Here is a 24,145-nt window from a genome sequence, read left to right as displayed (position 1 = left end):
AGTGTTGAAAGGCAAAGACAAGACTCGAAAGGACTAGGGCAATTCTTCAAACATGTCCCTCACTCCACACCTTTCGCAGACGAAAGGACTGTCGACACAAAGATTTACTTGGTAAATACCCCCTTTGAAGCTCCTCCTAGTTCATACTTGTCAAATCTCGCAGAAGAGCTTCAATCGCAAAGAACAGAGGAAGATTCAACTCTCCCTCTGGTTCCCTCTGGAATTCCCATACTCGGCCTTATGGGTGGCTAGATCGTCAATGATCTTCCACCCCTTGGTTGCTCCCAAGTTCTCAACAAATCGGCCATTGGCTGCAGCATCCAAAATGGCCCTCTGATCGTCGTACATCCCATTATAGAAATGATTGCACAAGCTCCATTTTTCGAACCCATGGTGCGGTATGGTTCGCACTTCTTCTTAAATCGGACCCATGCCTCGTGGAAGTTCTCATCTGGCCCTTGTTTGAAACTTGTGATTTGGGCTCTAATAGCAATCGTCTTTGAAGCAGAAAAGTACTTCTTGTAGAATGCAATGCCAAGGAATTCCAAAATCGGTGATCCCATGAACAGCCTCGGTCCGGATCTCTATACCACTCCCTTGCAAAGATCACGAAGGGAGAAGATAAACATGGTCTCCTTGATCTGGTCTTGGGTCACGCCACCAAAGGGGGTATGGAACAAAGAAAGAGTCAATAAAGGTCTCCATATGCTTAGTCGCATCTTCATTTGCGGCTCCCCGAATCGGTTTCTCTCAACCATATTAATGTATGAAGGCTTTGGTTCGAACTTCCTGGCATCTCCTGGTAACTCGAACCCCTTATATAAGTTTTCTACTTTGTCGGCTCGTAATGACTAGCTATACTCGCTTCCTCGGCCATGACGGAATTTCTAGAGAAGTGACTGTCTCGGTGAAGAAGTGGAAACGGTGAAGATCGTGGGTCTTCCTCGTACGGCTCGTTCTCGTAATAGCTTGACAGACAGTACTCACTCTTCCTCTCTTCGGTAATACCCTTTGTGATCGTCTCAACTCGCGCAAAGATTTCTCTATCTCAGGATCGAATGGTACTAGTTCACCACCCTGTGACCTGCGCATAAGAAGAAACTACAAAAAGATTATAAGAAAAGTTTAAGGAACAAAAGTCCCTTAAACTAAGAAAGACTAAAATTAAAACAACTAAAAATTAAAACTATTGCCTCCCCGGCAACGGCGCCAAAATTTGATACCCGTCGTTGTGAGTACCAAAAATAAAATTTATATTTCCTATTAAGACTAACCTAGGCTAGTGGTAACAAGGTCGAACCACAAGGAGGCAGACGTAATTTCTAGCTGTCTAATAAAAGTCTAAAGTGACAATTGTGGGGGTTGAATTGATTGGTCTATAGCTAAGAGTAAATAAAAACAATAAACTAAAAGAAGGATTAAACAGATAATTAAGATGGTCGGTTCATTACAGCTTCGGCGGCAGCAAACTAAGTCGGTCTGAATCAAACACAAGTGAGGCGGGAAATAAAGAGGTCCTCTCGGTCCACTCTTAACAGATAGCATCTTTCGATCTCGCTAAAGGTCCCTAATATCACTAATACTAACTTTCGTTCTGAAAAGTGACTAACGGTCTAAACTATACCTATCTTTCGATCTCAGCACAGTCTAGTCGATTTAATTGACGGTCTAACAACTTCCCCTATCTTTCGATCTAATGGGTTAGTCGCAAATTAAGTATCTAACTGGTCGCATGCATTCGATTCGTTAAATACAACATTAAAACAATTAAAGCGAATATAAAACCCCACGAGGTCAGTCGATCGACCAAGAATGTCAGTCGATCGACTGACACGCGAATCAGGCCATGTATAATCTATTGCCGCCTATGCCATAAATCGCCTACATCCTAGCACAATTGATTTAGCTACTCATGCTAAGGGTAAAAACAATAACATAAACAGTGAAATTAACTAATGGATTCATGCTTGAAATAATAAAGAAAACAATTAACATAAACAATAAATTGGTTGCGGGAATTAACTAGCAATTCTATACTAATGATGGAATAAAGCAATAAACTGAAATTAGGGTAGATGAATACCGAATTTGCAGAGGAAAGATTAGGAATAAGAACCAAAGATCCAATGCTTAACAATAATCCCAAACCCTAATTAATTACAAAGAACTGTATGTAAAAACTTAATGTAAAACTACTGAATAAAGCCTGATGATAAACTGAGTGAATTAGGTTACGTTATAAAGAAAGTATACGTAACATCATTCCTAAACCTAGTAGCTAATGGGCTTGATAAATCTCGATCTTTTAATTCTCGTCTGGAATAGCGTCTTGGTCGATCGATCAAGTGGCGGTCGATCGATCGATAGCAGATGTCTGATACGAGCTTCGTACCCGATGGTTGGTCGATCGACTGAAGGTAATGGTCGATCGACTGCTTTAGCTGCTACTTGACTTCATATTTCTCGTGGACTTGTCTTTAGGACTTTGAAATGCGCACCAAGCTCGTTCCTTAAGTGAATTCTTCACGTCAAATGCAATGCGGGATACTCGGGGACGGATTTAGCTCGATTTCCGCTGGATTCTTCACATTTCTGCAATAACGTACAAAAATACGGAAGTAGACTGAAATAGGGAGAAATGTAGCATAAACTACATGAATGAGCTCTGAAATGCGTGTAAAATGGGATGTAAAACATCATATAAAAGGCACGCATCAATTACTATGAACATATATAACATCGACTAAAACACCTAATAGTGTAATACTATAAGAATTATGTATTTACAAGTTTCGTCTTAATCAATCTATAACCACCTCGGGAGCCGTAAAAGACGGTCTTTTTCTTTGAAATGTTCGCCTTGTTCCTCTCACTCATAGCCTTCATCAAATAAATTGTATCGAGAAACGTAAGCATGAGCAAACACTAAACTAAGTATACTTCTTTACTTATTAAGTTACCTTAAACTTGTCAGACTGCCTATAAGCGATATAGCTATCCCAATGGTCCTGACTGACATACAGATACTTCTTTGTTATTGGTGGTTTCTTGTTCATCTCCCTGGTCTCCTTGTTGAACAAGTGGCTCTCAGTAATCTTTAACTTCCAAGAACTGAGGGCTTCCCCTGTCTTTTTTTAAGGTACTTATCATACTTTTTGGAGACAACGTAAGCTAACTGCATATATGGTGAGCATAGTTGGTTTGTTTCGGCTAATACACATATCAACTAGTAACTTAATTTCAGCTAAAGCATATATTACTGTATATACATACCTTTATTCTGTTTATTAGCATGGTGTTCCGTATTTTACTCAGTTCACTGATACGCGGCGTATCGAGAGGCACATACTGTCTTACACAACAACCAATCCAACTCGCAAAATACCCGACATTCTCACCATATGGCAGCCCCGCATCTTTATCCCATTGTAAAGGATTAGGTATCTTTGAATTTATTAGTTCTAGGGAAACCTTGTGGCACATTCGACCCGCAGTGTGTTGCAAATTATTCTCATCACCTGAGTCGTCGCCTAACGCATTTCTATGGTTTCTTTTCTCCTTTTCGACCATATCTAAAGCAGAAATGAATAAACAAATAATAACAATGCATACTTATAATAACAAACAAATCGCTAGAGAGGAGGATTTATTACTTCTTTAAATAGGAGAATCCGGGTTGATCTGGCAGCGGCAATGGCGATGACGATGATGACTGCGACGGCGATGGGGTAGGGTGGTGGTTGAGGGAAAGCTCAGTGTTTGAGGATATTATGTGGGGGAAGGGAAGCTCAGAGTATATATGTGTGAATAATACAACCCTTGCAAGACCTTGTTTAATGGAAAGTAATAAACACGGTATAAGAAAAACCGTTGTATTTTGTTTCCACACAGACAACGGTTTTGTTTAAAACTGTAATGGGTTAGTATTATCTACAACGGTTTAGAAATAACCGTTGTCTTAAAGGCTTTCATTTTGTTTGATTTTACCGCCAAGAAATAAAGCATCATTTTTATATAGATAACAACGGCCTGAACCGTTTTAACTGTATACGTCCTGAACAACGGTTTAGGTATAACCGTTGTATTTTATATTTCATTATTTTGATTTTACCGCCAAGAAATAAAGCATCATTGTTGAGATATGTATTTTACACCTTTGACTTGAACAATGGTACGTTTTTCCCCTAACCCGCTGCAACAGCAGAAAATGTTTATAACCGCAGTTTGATATATGCCAGCTAATTACAATATGTTTCTCAGAAAATCTTGCTTATTTCCATTAATTTAAAGGATTACAAGTTTACACATAAAGAGTATAAACTACCACTATACATAATAAACTAGGTAAATAACAATTAGAAGAAAAAAATTGACAATTAACTTAAGCCATGCCTCATTATTTTTGAGTTCTACGATATCCATGGTTAATTTCTTGCATTCTTCTTTTGCCTTCAATATTTCACTGTCATTTCCCCGCTTTGCTTCTTCAAGTTGATGTAGTATACTTCTCACTTGAGTATTCTCGATATCCATGCACTTTTTCTCATTCACTAACCTGTTTATAACCTTCCTCTGCCACTCAGTCATTGGTTTATCAACCCACTTGAAATATTTGCATCCATGCATTTTAGTCTCGAGATTATAGAATTTGCAAGTAAGAAACTTTCTTCCCGGATTTTGCAAAGTCCAAGAAGTCCGTAATGCTGCCGGAACTGAGCAATTACATGTCCCTGTTGAAATAGAGGAAGAAGAAGAGCTACCACTTGACATAATTTGAGTAATAAGAGAGAGAAAGAAAGAAAGAATGAATGAAAGAATGAAAGTAGGTTATTTAAAATCTATGTTATTCAGCAATTGCATAATCTAACACGGTTCTTATACGAACCGTTGTAATTATATTATTAATATCTTACAATTTCCATTTATTTTTAGAGGTGTTTATATTCTATAAGAACCGTTGTCAATATATTATAAACTCATTACTAAAGTATGAAAATGTTTATTTTGATTGTTTAATTTTTGATTGAATATTTATATGTTATTGTAATTAATGTAACCTAAATCATTATTATTGTTTCATTCATTTGTCTGTTCGCAAGTTATTTAAAATATATGTTAATAAGCATTTACATGTAATTAAGAGTAGAACTATATATTAAAACGAGTATCATACAATGGCAAAAAAAAACAGTACAACAAGGAAAAAAAGGAAACACAATAAAAAAAAACCACAAAAACAAACATCTTGCTAATTAAATTAATTAAACACCTTAACAGGAGTTTGACTAGGGGGTGGGTAATCAGGATAAACTTGATTATAAATCAAGCTTACTACATCGGCATCAAGACGGTGATCAAAATGAGGCACTTCTTCGTCTTTCCATGATTTCGGTACATTAATAAAACTGTACGAAAAAATCCTTCTCATCAGATGAGCGTCCTGAGCAGTGGCAACCCATAAGTAAGGCCCAACGTGTAATAATGTCAGAATTGATTGTGATGGGTTAGAGATAGAAAGAGAAAGAGAAAGAAAAAGAAAACACGAAAAAAAGGGGAAAATAACCAATTGGAAAACCTAGGTCTGACAGTATGACGACGATAAAAAATACCAGGCAATCTTCATCGTTTTCAGCAGCAAAAAATCACAAAAATACAAATAAAAATCGGTTTTCTCCTTTAGATTTTACTGTAGCAGGTCCTTCTTCATCTGTTGTTAAGATTGTATCAAATCCAGTAGACCTTGAACCTTTGGATTTAGAAGATCTTATCACTGATGAAGAAACTGAAGAATGGATTACCCAGAATCGTGGAAAGAACAAGCATAAACTGGCTACTATTGCGGAAGAACCGGAAGGTATGTTACAATTTTCTGTGAATGATGTTCAGAAGGAGTTAGATTTTTGGAAGAACTCTGTTATTTGCTTCACCCTGGGTGCGAATCCGCCATGAGAGTCTGTGGAGGATTTTATCTATAGGATATGGGCTGATTATGGGGTAGATAGAGTTTTTTTCTTACCATTTGGGATATTTCTAGTGAGATTTCGCAAAAAGCATGACATGGAGACTGTGTTACATCATGGTCATTATCTCTTTGAAAATAAGCCTCTGATAGTGAGACCATGGACTCCTACTGAACCATTAACTAAAGCGGGGGTTACAGTTGTTCCTGTATGGGTTAGAATTATTGATCTTCCCCTGAAATTTTGGGGAAACTGTGTATTCCTCGTATTGCTGGTGTAACACCCCGTATTTTATAATAATATTTTATTATAAAAGTATTTTATTAAATTAATTATTTCGAAGTATATTAATGTATTTTGGAAATATTTATATTTATCGTCTTCGTTCTCTATTTTATTATTTCTCATTTTAATCTACTTTTGGAAGGGTTAAAATGTCCGGGCATGATTTGATTATTTTAATTTAATAATTACTTTTCTTATATAAGCTCTCCTTACGTTTTAATATGGTCCAATCGGATTTATAATCAGATAATCCATTGTATGAGCTAATGGACCCAAAGCCCATTAGTTAATCTCCTTATAAATAGAATTAACCTAGCAAGCAACTAGGTCAACCTATTTTGGTTTAACGCATGAAAGTGCCTCACGGCTTTCCTCTCTTTCTCTCTTTTGTTCTTCTTTTCTCTCTTTTACTTCATTGTTGAATATCTTTTATTCTTCCAAACTCATACATAAATTATATTTCCACAATCCTCGCTCTTATCTTTACAACATATTCTTCTCCAAATATTTTTATGGGGATTATTTGTATAGACCTTTATACCTACGTTTTGGGTCTCTTATTTTAATGGGTAAGTTTTTCTTGGTGTTTTCATGGATTTGGATTCATGCATCTTTGATGTCGGTTTTGGGAACGTTGATACGTGTTGGAGACAAGGCTTTGTTGGTCGTTTTCTTTATGGAGGTTTTCGTTAATTTGCTTAATAAGGTAACTAGGTATTTTCTTTTAATTGTGTTTATGCCAATTGATGTAATTAATGTGATTTAATGATTGATTTGTATGATTGGTACATGTTTGATTGTTTATTATTATGATTAATTATGTTTTCGCATGTTTGTATATGTTTTAATGCTTTAATTATATATCGTATGTTGTTTATATGTTTATTATGGGTGTCATGAGCACAATTAGGGTTTACGAATAAACCCTAGTGGCGTAATGATAGGCGGCCAAGAGTGCTATCCGAAGTTATAGCTAAAGCTGTATAACCTTGATGATGATTCGAGTGTTATAGCTGAAGTTAGTACAACTTTGGGTTGTTGCTCTAGTTATGGCTGAAACAGGTATAACCTTGGAAATATGAATCCAGGTTATAGCTGAATCTACTATAACATTGGATACGAGTTAAGGTTATAGCTGAAACTAACGTAACCCTGAGATTATGGCTCTAGGTTATAGTTGGAATTAGTATAACTTTGAGTTGCGTGCCAAGGTTATGGTTGAGGTAAGTATAACTTCAAGTTGTATATGTTGAAGTTATAGTCGAGGTTACTACAACCTCGCATCCGGAGTTGATGTTATAGTTAAGGTTACTAAAACATTGACCGTTAATACTTGTTTCACATGTTATGTTGTGCTCAGTTATTATGTGACATTGTGTTTGCATATATCTTTGGTTACTCTCGTTCATATGATAAGTAGGATGGTCAGTTATACTATCCTATGAGTTGAGTCGTGATGTTGTTCACGCATGCTAGTACAGTCGGTTATACTGTGCATTTGTTTGTTGGCTAGTTTGAATAGATTACGGTAGTTACGGTTATGTGCTATCGGAATGAACCAAAGCCACCTGTTGATGCGGGATTTATTTGGTCTATGTTCGGGATTGGGCAGAGGTAGTGGTTATACGCTCTGTTCCCCGAGTGTCGTTCGGTGTACAGTTATTGCACCGAGAGTCTGGCCAGGTCTTAGACATATAGGTAGTGGTTATACGCTATACATAGTACCGTGGAGGCAGTGGTTATACGCTCTACACCGATGGAGGCAGTGGTTATACGCTCCATCAGCTAGAGGCAGTGGTTATACACTCTGGCAAGTTAGAGGCAGTGGTTATACGCTCTAACGGGCGTTCGCTCTATTCGCTACGCTTGATTGCTAGCTTTGTGCCTTCTGTTGCTGTGGATTGTGTGTTACCGTGTTTGCTATGCTTTAATGCTAGCTTTGTGCCTTAAGTTATTGTGGGTCGTTTGTCGCTACTAGTCTTGTAAGTGTCATGGTCTAGTGGTTGCATATGGTCTAGGTTTGCACGATTGCATTCGTCTAAGGTTGATAAAGTCATGGTAAGTTGTATTTGGTTTTCATGAGTATAGATGGTCTCACATGTTTACTGTTTATGCCTTTCAATTGTTAATGATTGTTAATTATATTCAATTGTTGTAAACATGACTAGGAGAGCATCTAGTTACTCCCGACTGATTGTCGACCCCCATTCTCAGGTTGTTCAGACTATTGCTGACCGGTTGATGCTTGCTTGGAGGAATGTGCGAAGCGAGTTTAATAATAAAATAGGAGTTTGCTTTATGTTTTAAGAACCTTTGAATAATGTATTAGTTTGGTTTTGGATTTAGTAGCGAACCGGATTGGTCAGGTGTTTCCGTCACCTTGACCCTTTTATCAGTATCGTACTCTAATATTTACTTTATATAAGTTTTTCCTTGGTTTTATAATCCGAGTTGTTACAGCTGGACTACTTGGGGACTATGTTCGGTGTGATGGACCTACAGAGGATCGTACGAGGTTGGCTTATGCCAGAGTACTAATTGATGTCCCAGTTGGGAAGAGCTCTCCCAAGGATGTTAAGTTTTTGGATGAAAATGGGGAATTAATTACTCTTAAGGTTGAGTTTGAGTGGAACCCTATACTCTATAAAGAATGTGGTGGAGTGGGGCATACGGAGCAAGTGTGTAAGAGAGCTAAGAGTAAGGTGAAGCCAAGGCAAAAGATAACTCAGAAATGGCAACCTAAGGTGCAAGTTCAACAGGCCAAGGTAGCTAACACAAAAGTTGCAGCTCCCAAGGCTACTTCACCTAGGGTGGTCACACCTAGAATTGTGCTGCCTGTTTCTCAGAAAGTGATACAAAATACTCCTATGGAGAGGCCCAAGAATTCTATGGTGCAAGGGATGAGTACTGGAACCTATAAGGCTAATACACCTACTAGAGCCATCATAAGATTGAGCAGGCAGGAATTGATAGACTAGGGGTCTAGTTCAAATTTCTTTGGTCAGTACTCATTTCTGGATGCCGTAAACAATGCAACACCTAAGGTGGGGATAGGAACAAGTTCAGTGATATTGCCCCCTGAGGGGGGTGGGTCACAATGATAGGTTTTTGGAATATAAGGGGGTTAAATAGTCTAGATAAACAGAAGCATATTAAGTGGTTCCTGCATTCTCATAATATTGGACTCTTTGGCCTCCTTGAGACGAAGGTAAAACCTTCATCTCTAAATAGATTAAGAGAAAGTATTTGTGCTGGGTGGTGTATCTCTACTAATTCCTAATGGCATAAGAGTGGAAGGGTTTGGTTGATATGGAAACCTCATCTTTATCAAATTCACTTTATAGAATACAATGCCCAATTTATTCATGTCAAGGTTGAGGAGTTGATTTCTGGTGGTTCCTTTTATCTCACTATGGTCTATGCCTTCAATGGTGTTCAGGAGAGGAAAGTTTTATGGGATAGGCTAGGTCATTTTAAGAATTCTATAACAGAACCTTGGCTCATCTGTGGTGACTTTAATATTGTTCTTAGCCCTTTTGAAAGGCTTGGAGGACAGTCTACTGAAGAGGAAATGGAGGATTTTCAGAATTGTGTGGATAATTGTAACTTGGTGGATATTGTTGCGTCTGGATCTTATTTTACTTGGAATAACAAGTAGGAAGCAGCTACCAGAGTTTATAGTAGGCTGGACAGGGCTCTGGTTAATCATGAATGGACCTCTGAGAGAGCTGAATTCTATGCTCACTTTCATGTTGAGGGGTACTCTGATCATACCCCGTGCATTATTCAGAGGCAGAACTCAGGTTATCAAAAAAAGAAATGTTTCAACTACTTCAATATGTGGAGTGGTGTAGATCAGTTTATCCCTACTGTTCAAAAGATTTGGATAGTTTCATTCCTGGTACTCCAATGTTTCAAATTGTAAGGAATCTTAAGCTGCTTAAGAATCCTCTAAAGGATCTTAATAGAGGATTGTTTGGTGATGTGGAGAATAATAGTATGAGAGCTTGGAAACATTTAGAATATGTTCAGGAACAATTGAGAAATGATCCAACCAATGCTGATCTTATTGGTATTGAGTTACTTGCTCTGAAAGATTATCAAGAGTTACTGAAAGCTTGTAACAGTTTCCTGCTTCAAAAATCTAAAGCGGTATGGCTTGCTAAAGGGGATAATAATACTAGGACATTCTATAACTACATGAAAACTAGACAAGCTAGGAATAAGGTTCTCAGAATAGTAGATGAGCAGGGACAATGATGTACTGACCCTGGAAACATCCAGCAGGCTTTTTTAAGCTTCTATAAGAAGCTTTTGGGTGAATCAGATGCTGTGAAACAGGTTAATGATCCAGTGGTTAAGAGGGTCCTGTTTGTACTGAGGAGCATTGGGAGATTCTTCTGAGTTCAGTGACTAATGCTGAGATTAAGGAAGCACTTTTCTCTATTCCAAACCATAAAGCACCTGGGCCAGATGGTTTTTCGAGTGCTTTCTTTAAAGATTCTTGGGATATAATAGTACCTGATGTATGTGTTACCATCAAGGACTATTTTACTCAGGGGAAAATGCTTAAATAATTGAACCACACCTTTGTTACTCTGATTCCAAAGGTGGCTTTGCTTGAGAATGTGTCACAGTTCTGGCCTATCCCATGCTGTAATGTAATATATAAGGTCATCTCTAAGCTTCTGTGTACTAGACTAGCCAGGATACTCCCCAGTATCATTAGCCCTAACCAAGGTGGCTTCATTAAGGGGAGAAATATTATAGAAAACATACTTGTGTGTCAGGATATCATAAGATTATATAATAGGGCATCAATCTCTCCTAGATGTCTTATTAAAGTTGATCTTAAAAAAGCTTATGACTCGGTGAACTGGTCCTTTCTATTGCAGATGCTGGTGGCATTGAATTTTCCTCCTCATTTTATTAAACTGATCAAGGAATGTGTGACTACTGCTTCGTACTCACTGGTGCTAAATGGGGAACCCTTTGGTTTCTTTCAAGGGAAGCAAGGATTGAGGCAAGGGGACCCCCTCTCCCCTCTTTTATTCACAATAGCAATGGAATATCTCTCCAGATACTGGCTTTTACAACTGATGTTTTACCTTTCAAGTTTCATTCTCTTTGTAGTAAGATCAGACTGTAGCTTCTCATGTTTGCTGACGATTTGCTACTTTTTTCAAGACGAGACAAGCAATCTGTTATGGTGATGCTTAGATCATTTGCAACGTTTTCTGAAGCTTCTGGGCTGCATATGAATAGACAGAAGTCTAACATTTATTTTACTGGAGTTCAGAGACATGATAAAGACTATATTATTGGTATATCTGGTTGTGTGGAAGGGCAAATACCTTTCAAGTACTTGGGTGTGCCTATCACTGCTGGGAAGTTGGGGAAAAGAGAGTGTCAGGCCTTGATTGAAAAAATAATTGAGAGAATCAGGTCCTTTGTAGCTAGGAAGCTCTCTTATGCAGGAAGGTTGATTTTAGTTAAATCTGTGTTGACATCTCTCTTTACTTATTGGGCCAACATTTTCTTGATTCCAAAAGGAGTTATGAAGAAAATTGATAGCATCTGTAGGAATTATCTTTGGGATGGCACAAATATTTACTTGAGAGCTCCCCTTGTTAGCTGGGAGCATGTATGCAATCCACAAAGTGAGGGAGGTTTGGGTATCAGATACAGTTCAACTTGGAATATGGCTACTGTAGGGAAGGTAGTATGGTGGTTGTACAGCAAGCCTGATAGCTTATGGGTCAAGTGGGTCCATCAAATTTATATCAAAGGTAACTATTGGGATAGTCATGTTCCTAAAACCCATATGAGTGGGAACTGGAAAACTATCTGCAAGATTAAAGAAGTGTTTAAACCTGGGTATGTGAATGGGGTTTGGCTTGTTGATAAGGATGGCTACAATGTCAGCTCAGGGTATGAGTGGCTTAGGCACAAAGAGCAGAAAGTTGGATGGGCCAAGCTGCTTTGGACGAGCTGGGCAGTACCAAAACATAAGTTTTTGTGTTGGTTGATTCTCAGGAATGCCCTCAATGTCCAGGAAAAGCTCTATAAACATGGTATTTGTCAGGATGAGGTATGTTGCATCTGTAATAGTGGATAGGAAACTATTTGGCATATGTTCCAGAGTTGCAGGTATGCTAGTTTGGTTATGACATGGGTGTGTGAATGGCTGCATATTCCTGTTCCTACTGGTAATGGCATTGTTTGGACTGGTAGAAGGAAGTGGAGTGATGTGACCATAATTAGCGCATATTTAGCCCCCGAATTAGCCTTGTTCCCATGCTTTTTAGTGCATATTTGGGTCATTTATTATCTTTAGTTCTTTGTTTTGCATATTCTTTGAGATTTTGATCCCTTGGTAGGAAAGGAGTAAGAATCTTTCATTTTCATGGCAAAACGAGACTAAATTGATCGAATCCAATGACCAAGCATCAAGGAGAGACAAGATTAGAAGGCCCTTGTACATATCATAGTAGATGAGCAATGTTGAGAAAGGATCCTTGAGTCCTTAAGGAAATCCCCAAGGAATTTATGAAGAAAAGGGAAGAAATGAAGAAGAAATGTTGCTGAGGAACAATCCGTGCGGATTGTCTACAATCCGGCCGTCCTCCACATGCACAATCCGTGCGGTTTCATCCCAAGACGCTCGGGTTTGCAACCCACAATCCGCCCGGATTCACCTGAAGCCGCCCGTGTTCCACCGCCAGAATCCGCCCGTCCCGACTCCAAAACGCACGGATTCCTGTACAGCGCAAATTCGTGTTCTCCAAGCTACAAAGAAAGAAGCCCTTCCTTCGAAAAATATCGGCTCCTCCCTGCTCAATCTAAAAAGTGTAATTACTAGTTTAGCCCTTAGTTAACCCTAATGCATCCCCCTAATTTCCACTATAAATACCCCATTAGTCTAATTAGAAGAGCATGTTCTTCTTATCAATTCTTAGAGTAGTTAATATCAATCAAATCTCTCTTTAGTTTTGTAATCAACAATTAATCAAGTTTTAATACAAGTTTTATTTCCTTAATCTCTCTTTTGTTCATCCTTTATTTTGGGTAATTGAAGATTATTTGGGTTATTATTGGGAGATTGACAACCTCTCAATCAAGCATCAAGTACTTTTTTTATCTTTGCTTTATTATTGGAATCATTAGTAGGTATAATCCTCTTAATCCCTTTTTAATTATTGTTAATTACTTTCATTTATTCATCATGTTTCATTTTGTTGGTATGATTGACAACCTTGCTAGCATGATCAACATGATAATGAGTGAGTAGTCTCTTAGCTAGGGTTAATGGGTGATTAGGGGAAACCAACATGGGGAATGATTCATGCTTAAATTAATATGCTTTCATGTTTTATTTGCTTGCTTGTTTTGATCTCAACTCATGCACATGCTATGTTTGATGAAATGCGAGCCTATGAATCCTTGCATTTTTTTACCCATCACCTATCTTTTCAATGAGACTTGTAAGACATAAACCAACTCGAGTCTCATTAGACCATGCATGTTGTTGAGTAGGGAAGATTAAGTCGACTTGTAGGTGTTGTACAATCTAATCTATTCGGCTCCGGGACCCAAACTTTCCTAGGATTGTAAGATATAACCCAACTCAATCCATCACAACAATAATTGCTTGCTTATAATTTGAGAACATGTTTGTATGATCAACTCCCATGATTCCCCTATGATCCCATGACACCCTAGTGCTTTTTATCAATTGTTTACAACCCTTTCAATTCATCTTGCTTGTTTACTTTCATTGCTATTTAGTTTAGTGACCTTCTACATCAACCCAAATTGTGACACCCCAAAGACACCACTAGTTCCAATAGAAATCTCATCTCAATTCCCGTCCCTTGGGATCCGACCTTTACTTGCCTCTTTACTAATTGTAGAGTTGTTTGTGAAGCTATAAATTGTGTTTTGATTCGGACGTGACCCAACGACCACATCTATTTAATTGTGAACACGAAACGGACCGATCAAAAATGGCGCCGTTGCCGGGGACGGGGTTATCTTGATTTAGATTTTTCTTATATTGTTATTAGTTGTGTCTTTCTTTGCCTTGGGGAAGTAAAACTCCTCAAGGTTTGTTCTAATTGTTTTCAAGTTGTTTGATATTTTGCATGTGTAGAAGGTATTGGTGAGGTTGTAGATATTCAACCAACTATTGAGTTCATCAACCCTTTTGCAAGAGAAGGTGAGGAGAACCCATTACAAAATCAACCACAAAATCAACCTACAATGCCTAAGTTTTCATCACATTCCGTACCCACCGAGGAGGACCTACCTAATGGTACTCCCACACCACAACATCTAACCGGAAATTTCATTGCCAAATCCGCCTTTATCCAATTAGTCGAAAGGAGCCAATTTGGGGGGATGCCTAGTGAAGACCCTCATTCTCATATGGAAACCTTTTGTGACTATTGTGATGCGATTTCTCAAACCGGTGTAACTCAAGACCAAATTCGATGGGTCTTATTTCCTTTTTCTCTAATTGGCACCGCCAAACAATGGTTGAAGAGCCTTGATAAGGCCACTCTCGGAATAGATTCTTGGAAGAAGTTGGCTCTAGCTTTCTACAAAAAATTCTACCCACCGGAAAAGACTAACATGCTAAGAGCTCAAATTACGGGTTTTAAGCAAAGGGATGAAGAATCTTTGTATGAAGCTTGGGAGCGGTTCAAGGGAATTTGTCGCTCATGTCCTCACCATGGACTTAGCGAATGGTTCTTGGTACAACAATTTTGGAACGGTTTATATGAAGATTCAAGGAACATTCTCAACATGGGGTCAAATGGAATGTTCACCGAAGTTGATGACAATCAAACATGGAACAAAATTGAGGAAATGGCGGTCCATAACTCACAATATAGTAGACCTCGCAAGGCTACTAGAGGAGGAAAGCATGAAGTAGACTCCGTTACTCAATTGGGTGCTCAACTTAGTGCTCACATTGACACAATCAATTTGAAGTTTGAAAAAGCAATGGCTAGACTTGAAGAAGTCTCAAAATAACCAAAGCATCATGTTAATGCCATGACGGCATCTTCATCAATCCCAAGTGGGATATGTGAGAATTGTGGAACTTTGGGACATGACCAAAGTGAATGTAGGGGAACAAATGAACAAGTGAATGCTTTCCAAGCATACAAGAGTGGTACCCCTTATTCCAACTATTACAATGAAAACACCAAATTCCATCCAAATCTCTCATACAAAAGCCAAAATGTTCAAAACCCTCAAACAACATACACCCCACCTCCCATGAGAAACCAAAATCAAAGACCCTTTTACAATCAAAACCAAGGCTACCAAAATCAAAATCCATACAATCACCAAAATGACCAAGGTTTTGATGTCCAAAAAGCGGTCCTCCAAATGCAAAAGAACCAACAAGAATTTTTCACTCAAATGCAAAAAGATAGTCAAGCAAAGGAAACCACCATCAACAACATCCTAGCTCACACCAAGATGTTGGAAACCCAATTGACTCAACTAGCATCTTCAAGCTCACAAAGACAAAAGGGGCAATTACCACCTCAAAGTAATCCCCCAAGACATGAAACAGTTAGTGCCATTCACTTGAGAAGTGGTACAAGGTATGAAGCATCGAAGAAGCAAGTTGAGGATGAAGATGTGGAAGCTAGTGATAAGGAAGAAATTGTGCAAAACTCCAAAGATGGAGAATTATCAAAAGAAGAAAGTCCAAAGAAAAATGAAGACAAGGTCAAGGAGAAGGAGCCCATTGTGATTAGACTTCCTTTTCCAAGTCGTCAAGCCAAGCCCAAATTTGATGACCAACTTGGAAAGTTTATGGAAATTGTGAAGAACTTGGAAGTCTCGATTCCTTTCACGGAATTAATCAATCACGTGCCGGCCTATGCGAAATACATGAAAGACATCCTCACAAAGAAGAAGTCAATCCGGAAACTTGAGACTATCGCCTTCACTAAGGTGAGTAGTGCAATACTTCAAGGGAGTTCACCTCCAAAACTAAAGGATCCGGGAAGCTTCTCAATACCGTGTAACATTGGCGACATAACGATCAACAAAGCCTTATGTGATCTAGGGGCTAGTGTGAGTGTTATGCCATACTCGGTGAGTAAAAGGTTGGGGATGGGAGAGCTTAAATTCACCAATATCACACTCCAAATGGCCGATAGATCGACGAAGACACCATTAGGGATATGGGAAGATGTTCCCGTACGAATTGGGAAGTTTTTCATCCCGGTGGACTTTGTCATTGTTGATATGGAGGAAGATTCCAACATTCCAATCATTCTAAGAAGACCTTTCTTACACACCGCGGGTGCGGTGATTGATGTGAAACATGGTGAGCTCACTCTAGAAGTGGGAGATGAAAGCATAACCTTTAATCTTGACAAGACTATGAGAGCTCCTCGTTTGCATGAACCGTGTTTCATGATTGATCATTATAGCCGAAAGGATGATAGGAAGAAGTCGGAACTCCAATGGAAGAAGAAAATTGAAGATGCTCCATTCAAAGAGCAAGTGAATTGTGACAAGGAGAGCTTGCAAAGCTCATCAAAATCAACCAAAGAAGAAGAAGATGGCCTCATTGGCCAAGACAAGAAATTGGGATAGTTGTCTCCATCAAATCAAGAGATTTTCAATGATCAACTTAATGAAGTTTGTGGTCTTTGGGACGACGAATTTGAAGGGATTTTTAATCCCTACATTGGTAATGCCATCGATCAAGACCGACAACAAGGACCAAGGTCTATTGAAGAGCTTTATAACGATAATGAACAAGCTTTTGATTATTTCTTCAAGGTGTTGAGCAACATTAACAACACCTTGGACATGCCCCCTTGACATCTCATCAAGAATGAGAGTTTGGTGGAGTCCTCCCTAAACCACCATTTGTAAATATTTCTAAATCCCTAACTCGCATTTCAATTCTTGTATTGCATTTTTGTCATCTTTGGATTTTTATTTACTTTGATCAAGATAATTGTCATGTTTGAGAGAAGTGAGGGAGGGACTAATGATTACAATTGATGTGTAGTGCTTTAGCTTAGTGTGGGGATGGCAATTGCCTAAGCTATCCATGCCTTAGTAGTGCCCCCACAATGAAGAACACAAGATATAAAGAAGAATGGAAGATTGATAAGGGATACGCATTGTACACGGATAGAGCTGAATCCGGGTACAAAGGGGTCGAATCCGAGCGGATTCAGGAGAATCCGCCCGTCTACAGACAATCCGAGCGTATTGGGTAGAAGACGCACGTCCCCCTGAGCTGAACTTTTGAAGTATTTTTGACTGTAAGAGAATCCGGGCGTCCTGAATCAAAATCCGCCCGTCTTTGAAAATCCGCCCGTCTTGAAGGGAAGACGCCCGTCTTCTTAGGTGAGGAAAACAAGAAAAATTGCTGTGAAGGAATCCGTCCGTCTTATGAAGAATCCGCCCGTCCCGTGTCAGCGAATCCGAGCGTCTTCACTGAAAGACGCCCGTCTTTAGGCGAGTTTTTCCCAACCTGGAAAGCGCGAAATCCGCCTGTCTCGAGCGAAACCGCACGGATTGCCCCTGCGATTCAATTTTTCGGGCTTTATAAAACCCCTCCCACCTTCATTTCTTCATTCATACATTCATAACACTACTCCAAAACATCAAAACCCTCATCCTCTCCATCACAAAAACAAAATCCCTCAACTACATTCACCAAAATCAAATCAAAACATCCCTTCAACAACAAATCAATCACTCCTTTTTCAATAAAAATCAAAACCAAGCACAAATTCTTCAACCTTTGAGTCGATTTTTGAATTCATAAAGGCAAAGCCTTTCACCTTTAAATCGATTTGGGTACACTACAAATTGAAGATTTTTCATTCTTTTCTTGGTTAATTCATCAATGGCAAGGACTAAGGGAGCAACAAAGGCAAAGGCACCAAAGGCAAAGACACTTTCATCAAGGCAAAAGGCTCTTCAAGCAAAGAAAGCATTGGCTATGGTGGTAGCAACCCTAAACTTGGAAGTGCAACAACAACAACAACCTTCTATGGGAGCAACACCATCTACTACTCCGGAAATTGATCAACTTTTGCATTATCCGGAGGTAACTTTTATTTCCAAAACCCATAGAGATACTTTTGCCAAGTTTGCTAGGAAATCATTTCAATCCACCAAGTTTATTTGTGAAGATACCTTAGATAAGTTGGGTGTCCTTGAGCAAACTAGAGTTTTCTTTAAAGACATGGGGTTGAAGAAATTGTTTGAATCAAAAGAATTGATATACCCCTCCCTTACCTTGGAATTTTTGAGTTCTTTGAAAGTCAACAAGGTTGAGTCTAGGGAGAACCTCGAGTTTCGTCTAGCTAATGTTAGTAGATGCATTTCCTTTAGGGAATTGGGTGAAATTTTGGGTCTTAGTGATGAACCGAGCTATTTTAAGAATTATGGAAAGTATGACCCCGACCCTCTTTGGGAGGCAATTTCCGGAAGGAAATTTGAGGACTTTCATGCGATTCGTGCTCTTTTAGTCCACCATCCGGGCATAAGAGTATGGCACAAGGTCATAGGAAACACCATCATTGCAAGGAAAGATACCAACCATTTCACCAAACTTGATTTCATTCTTCTTGAATCGGCTTTGAACATTGGAAGAGTACACACCAAGCCTTTCAACTCTTTAAGGCTTTTAGTAGATAGATGGCTCAACATTGATTGTGGGAAGAAAGGCACTACCGTTATAGTGAATGGCGGCCTAGTCACTATCCTAGCTAAATACTTTGATCCTAACTTCAACAAAGATAACAAGTATGAGGCAAAGGAGGGTGGTCATCTTGTTGATATGCATACTATGATACACAAGTACAAGTGGGTTGCCCATAACCCTCTTGACACCAAGTATGGATGACTCACTAGTGAGGCTAGATCGTTTACTTTGCCTTCAAAGATTTGTCGTCTAAGCGTCCAACGGACCAATTATCTACTTCCCCTTTCAAAAGAGGCCGAGTATATTATCCGACAACAAAAGGGTGAACTTGAAATGCCCTCCTCTTCCATTGTCACACCACCTTACCCTTTCGAGTACCAAGAGTTCAAGCCCGATGGAATTAAAGCAAGAAATGATTATTTGACTCTTCTCATGCAAGCAATGCACAAGCAAGCCTTTGAGGATCGGAAAAATGCTTACTTGGCTCAATATCCACCCCTCCTACACTTAGCTAGGCAAGGACTACTTGATCCATCATGTCCTTTGCCTAGTTGGGCGGATAGAGAAGTCTTATTTCCGGGTGCATCTAGGGTTATTTCGGGTGACAATGAGGTTGTCGGTAATGAAGAAGTTGATGATAACATTGATGAGGAAGCAAGTGAAGAAGGAGAAGAGGATGGTGAGCAAGATGATGAGCAAGGTGAAGAAGAAAGTGAAGAAGCAAATGAAGAGGGAAGTGGCAATGAGACCACTTCTAATGAGGAGAATGATGATAGTGATGATATGATGGAAGATTAGCAAGCTTTGGAGGCTCCTACCCTCTCATGGTTTGTCTATTTCTCTCTTTGTTTTAAATTATTTTTCTTGATCATTGTTGGAGTAGTCCTAGCACCATAGAGGACTCACACCTCAGTACCATTGAGGTGTTCTCATTTTATTGTTCCCACTTTCAAAATCCAAAATGACAAATTAGTTTCATGCAATGCATAGTGTGTGCATGAACTACACCCATCCTTAAGACATTAGCAATAGTGTCTAACTCGGTTTGGGGAAGTTAATGCATACACAACGGGAGGTAATCTAAATTATCCTCTCCGTCATAAACAAAAACCATGCATCATGTAGTGTAGATTAGTATAGATTGCATTTAGTATAGAAATCATGCATCATCTTTGCATTATTTCCCATCATTTTGGCCATTGAGGACAATGTCCATATTAGTGTGGGGATGGGAATTCTAACTTAACTTTTATTTTAAAATCCAAAAAAATTGAAAAATTTCGAAAATCCATAAAAATTTGAAAAATTGAAAATCCAAAAACAAGTTATTTCCTTTTGTAGTGTAGTCTTGTATATATTGTTTTGTATATATTGTGTTTGTTCTATCCTTGTTCACATTGATCGACTACGCCACATCCGAGACATGAGGATATTGAAGACCGCATGGTATGATCTTTCCAATCTCTTTTTTCCTCTTTATGTTAATGACTATGTGGCTTTATTTTGATTGATGCGGTATAACAATGTGAATTTAGGACTTGCATTTAGTTTACATGTCATATTAGTTGATAGAATCACTTGCATTAGGATGTTTATATTAGTTGCATCATAGCATGTAGTTGCATGTTAGAAAAGTTTTGAAAAATGCCTAATTAGGAACTTTGACAAGAGCAACTAAGCCATTACAAATACTTTTTCAACTTAAGACTTTGACTACTAGAATGGTTGTAAAACACCCTAGATAGTGTCATACTAGTGTCTTTTGACCCATGACCCAAAGCCTAGTCAAGGGTTTGCATGTGAGTCACCTATCCAACCCCGTGATGCGATGTGGACTTGGTTAACTTGTCTAGGTGACCTTGATTGACCTTGTGGTAAGGCAACCCAAAAATATTTTCTATCAATAAGCTTGAAGTGCTCATTTCAAAGAGTTTTGTCATGTGGAAGTAATTTAATGCCAAGGAAACCTCAATTGTTATGAAATGTTGAAATTTTGAGAAATTAAATCGTTTTGATGGAGGCGTACCACTTCGATGTGCTTTGGAGCGGGATCCATTGAATTGGGCCCCCACACGGTTGTGAATTCGGCCGCCCAGAGACAGAGTGACTATCACCCCGAAAAGCTATTGTCTAGAGGTTAACCGGTTGCCTAATAAGCGATTGGCGAAAGCAAAGGACACTAGCCCGGAAGGGACAAACCCCATCTTAAATTTTTGAAATGTGAAAGTCAAAAGAGGTCAATTTTTTTTGAATACTAGTCATATCCACCCTTTGTTTATAAAGATTTGAGCATTTCATTCCCAAAAAGCCTTTTGTCAAGCCACTTTGTCGAGCTTGGGACGATCCATGACCTTTACTTTTGTAGAGAATTCGAGACTTGTCATGTCATATGCTACTAGCATCATAGGGATCATCATTCCACCACCATCCGATCGCTCTTGACGAAAGCATTTGGAAATTGAGGACGAAAGTAGTCTAGTTTAACACCATTTGGAGGTGATTTAGTGCCATCCTCTTAGCCTTAGTAATTTGTTAACTAGTATTTGTGAAGGATTACATGCTCTTAAATTTGTTCCTCTTTAGTGCCTCCGCCGCTTGATGAGGAAGTGGCTATTCCTTTTGTAGATGCATCTATTATGTGATTTTGTGTGCTTAATGTTTGGATGTGTCGCCATTTTGGCAAGACCCACCTTGCCTTGCAAGAAGGTATCCTACCTCATGGTTGTCTTGTTGTGAGTTGAAGGGTGGAGTGAGACCCGCTAATTGTCTCATATCGGCTATGTTATTAGGTTAGTTTAAATAATGGTCCTAGTCTTTGTCACCTCTTTACTCGGGACGAGCAAAGGTTCGGTTTGGGGATATTTGATGTGACCATAATTAGGGCATATTTAGCCCCCGAATTAGCCTTGTTCCCATGCTTTTTAGTGCATATTTGGGTCATTTATTATCTTTAATTCTTTGTTTTACATATTCTTTGAGATTTTGATCCCTTGGTAGGAAAGGAGTAAGAATCTTGCATTTTCATGGCAAAACGAGACTAAATTGATCGAATCCAATGACCAAGCATCAAGGAGATACAAGATTAGAAGGCCCTTGTACATATCATAGTAGATGAGCAATGTTGAGAAAGGATCCTTGAGTCCTCAAGGAAATCCCCAAGGAATTTATGAAGAAAAGGGAAGAAAAGAAGAAGAAATGTTGCTGAGGAACAATCCGTGCGGATTGTCTACAATCCGGCCGTCCTCCACATGCACAATCCGTGCGGTTTCATCCCAAGACGCTCGGGTTTGCAACCCACAATCCGCCCGGATTCACCTGAAGCCACCCGTGTTCCACCGCCAGAATCCGCCCGTCCCGACTCCAAAACGCACAGATTCCTGTACAGCGCAAATTCGTCTTCTCCAAGCTACAAAGAAAGAAGCCCTTCCTTCGAAAAATACCGGCTCCTCCCTGCTCAATCTAAAAAGTGTAATTACTAGTTTAGCCCTTAGTTAACCGTAATGCATCCCCCTAATTTCCACTATAAATACCCCATTAGTCTAATTAGAAGAGCATGTTCTTCTTATCAATTCTTAGAGTAGTTAATATCAATCAAATCTCTCTTTAGTTTTGTAATCAACAATTAATCAAGTTTTAATACAAGTTTTATTTCCTTAATCTCTCTTTTGTTCATTCTTTATTTTGGGTAATTGAAGATTATTTGGGTTATTATTGGGAGATTGACAACCTCTCAATCAAGCATCAAGTACTTTTTTTATCTTTGCTTTATTATTGGAATCATTAGTAGGTATAATCCTCTTAATCCCTTTTTAATTATTGTTAATTACTTTCATTTATTCATCATGTTTCATTTTGTTGGTATGATTGACAACCTTGCTAGCATGATCAACATGATAATGAGTGAGTAGTCTCTTAGCTAGGGTTAATGGGTGATTAGGGGAAACCAACATGGGGAATGATTCATGCTTAAATTAATATGCTTTCATGTTTTATTTGCTTGCTTGTTTTGATCTCAACTCATGCACATGTTATGTTTGATGAAATGCGAGCCTATGAATCCTTGCATTTTTTACCCATCACCTATCTTTTCAATGAGACTTGTAAAACATAAACCAACTCGAGTCTCATTAGACCATGCATGTTGTTGAGTAGGGAAGATTAAGTCGACTTGTAGGTGTTGTACAATCTAATCGATTCGGCTCCGGGACCCAAACTTTCCTAGGATTGTAAGATATAACCCAACTCAATCCATCACAACAATAATTGCTTGCTTATAATTTGAGAACATGTTTGTATGATCAACTCCCATGATTCCCCTATGATCCCATGACACCCTAGTGCTTTTTATCAATTGTTTACAACCCTTTCAATTCATCTTGCTTGTTTACTTTCATTGCTATTTAGTTTAGTGACCTTCTACATCAACCCAAATTGTGACACCCCTAAGACACCACTAGTTCCAATAGAAATATCATCTCAATTCCCGTCCCTTGGGATCCGACCTTTACTTGCCTCTTTACTAATTGTAGAGTTGTTTGTGAAGCTATAAATTGTGTTTTGATTCGGACGTGACCCAACGACCACATCTATTTAATTGTGAACACGAAACGGACCGATCATGGAGTCGTCTGAAAAAGAGCATCTGTTTGGGTGCTATAATGGCAGTGTACTATGCTTTGTGGCAGCAGTGAAACAAAGCACGATTGGAAGGGATACTAAATAGGCCGAGTGTTTTGATTCAGCAAATTCAGATGATCCTCAGGCATAAAATGGCTAGTTGTAATGTAATAGCTAATGCAAATGATGTATCTTGGATATCTTCAGCAATGTAGATGATCCATGCAATGTTATTAAATCCATTTAGCTTGTAATAGTTGTTTGAGCTTAATGAGAACTTACATTCTACCAAAAAAAAGGCCCATCGTGTACATAATGATCCTTAGGGTCGTCGGCATAAAAGTCACGTTCTCCCCTTTGATGGTCACGTGACGCATACCTTGCAGCGAGTTGTTTTGCTTGGCGAAAATCATCAAGACCATCCCCTTGAAACTCGATCAGATCATATCCAAGAAACCCACGACTCGAAATCCAAGCCGGGTGGATTGCCCTAACATTTGAAAACCTATTCTCAATAAGGACGTCCCTCTACGGGGTAAGGCTCTTAGAAGCTGGCTTCCCAGCAGCATCGCGTATG

The 24,145-nt window shown here is 38.9% G+C and overlaps 1 protein-coding gene and 1 non-coding gene across 2 annotated transcripts in view; one reads left to right on the top strand and one right to left on the bottom strand.

The window, feature by feature from the left end:
• The first annotated feature begins 10,064 nt into the window (after nucleotides 1-10,064).
• Nucleotides 10,065-24,145, top strand: part of LOC141589970 (uncharacterized) — a 48,858-nt gene continuing 34,777 nt past the window's right edge. The window contains exons 1-6 of the mRNA XM_074410589.1: nucleotides 10,065-10,472; nucleotides 10,533-10,586; nucleotides 10,631-10,771; nucleotides 10,856-11,026; nucleotides 11,141-11,346; nucleotides 11,433-12,336. Coding sequence (XP_074266690.1) covers nucleotides 10,065-10,472; nucleotides 10,533-10,586; nucleotides 10,631-10,771; nucleotides 10,856-11,026; nucleotides 11,141-11,346; nucleotides 11,433-12,336 — 1,884 coding nt within the window. The remainder of the gene's footprint in view (nucleotides 10,473-10,532; nucleotides 10,587-10,630; nucleotides 10,772-10,855; nucleotides 11,027-11,140; nucleotides 11,347-11,432; nucleotides 12,337-24,145) is intronic.
• On the bottom strand, nucleotides 14,880-14,986 carry LOC141593473 (small nucleolar RNA R71). Its single transcript, XR_012521554.1, has one exon. It is a non-coding gene; the product is annotated as a small nucleolar RNA R71 (small nucleolar RNA).

The sequence above is a fragment of the Silene latifolia genome, chromosome 7 (assembly GCF_048544455.1).
Source record: "Silene latifolia isolate original U9 population chromosome 7, ASM4854445v1, whole genome shotgun sequence".
NCBI classification, from domain to species: domain Eukaryota; kingdom Viridiplantae; phylum Streptophyta; class Magnoliopsida; order Caryophyllales; family Caryophyllaceae; genus Silene; species Silene latifolia.
Note: the sequence above shows the minus strand (reverse complement) of the source record. Positions and strands in the feature narration are given on the sequence as shown.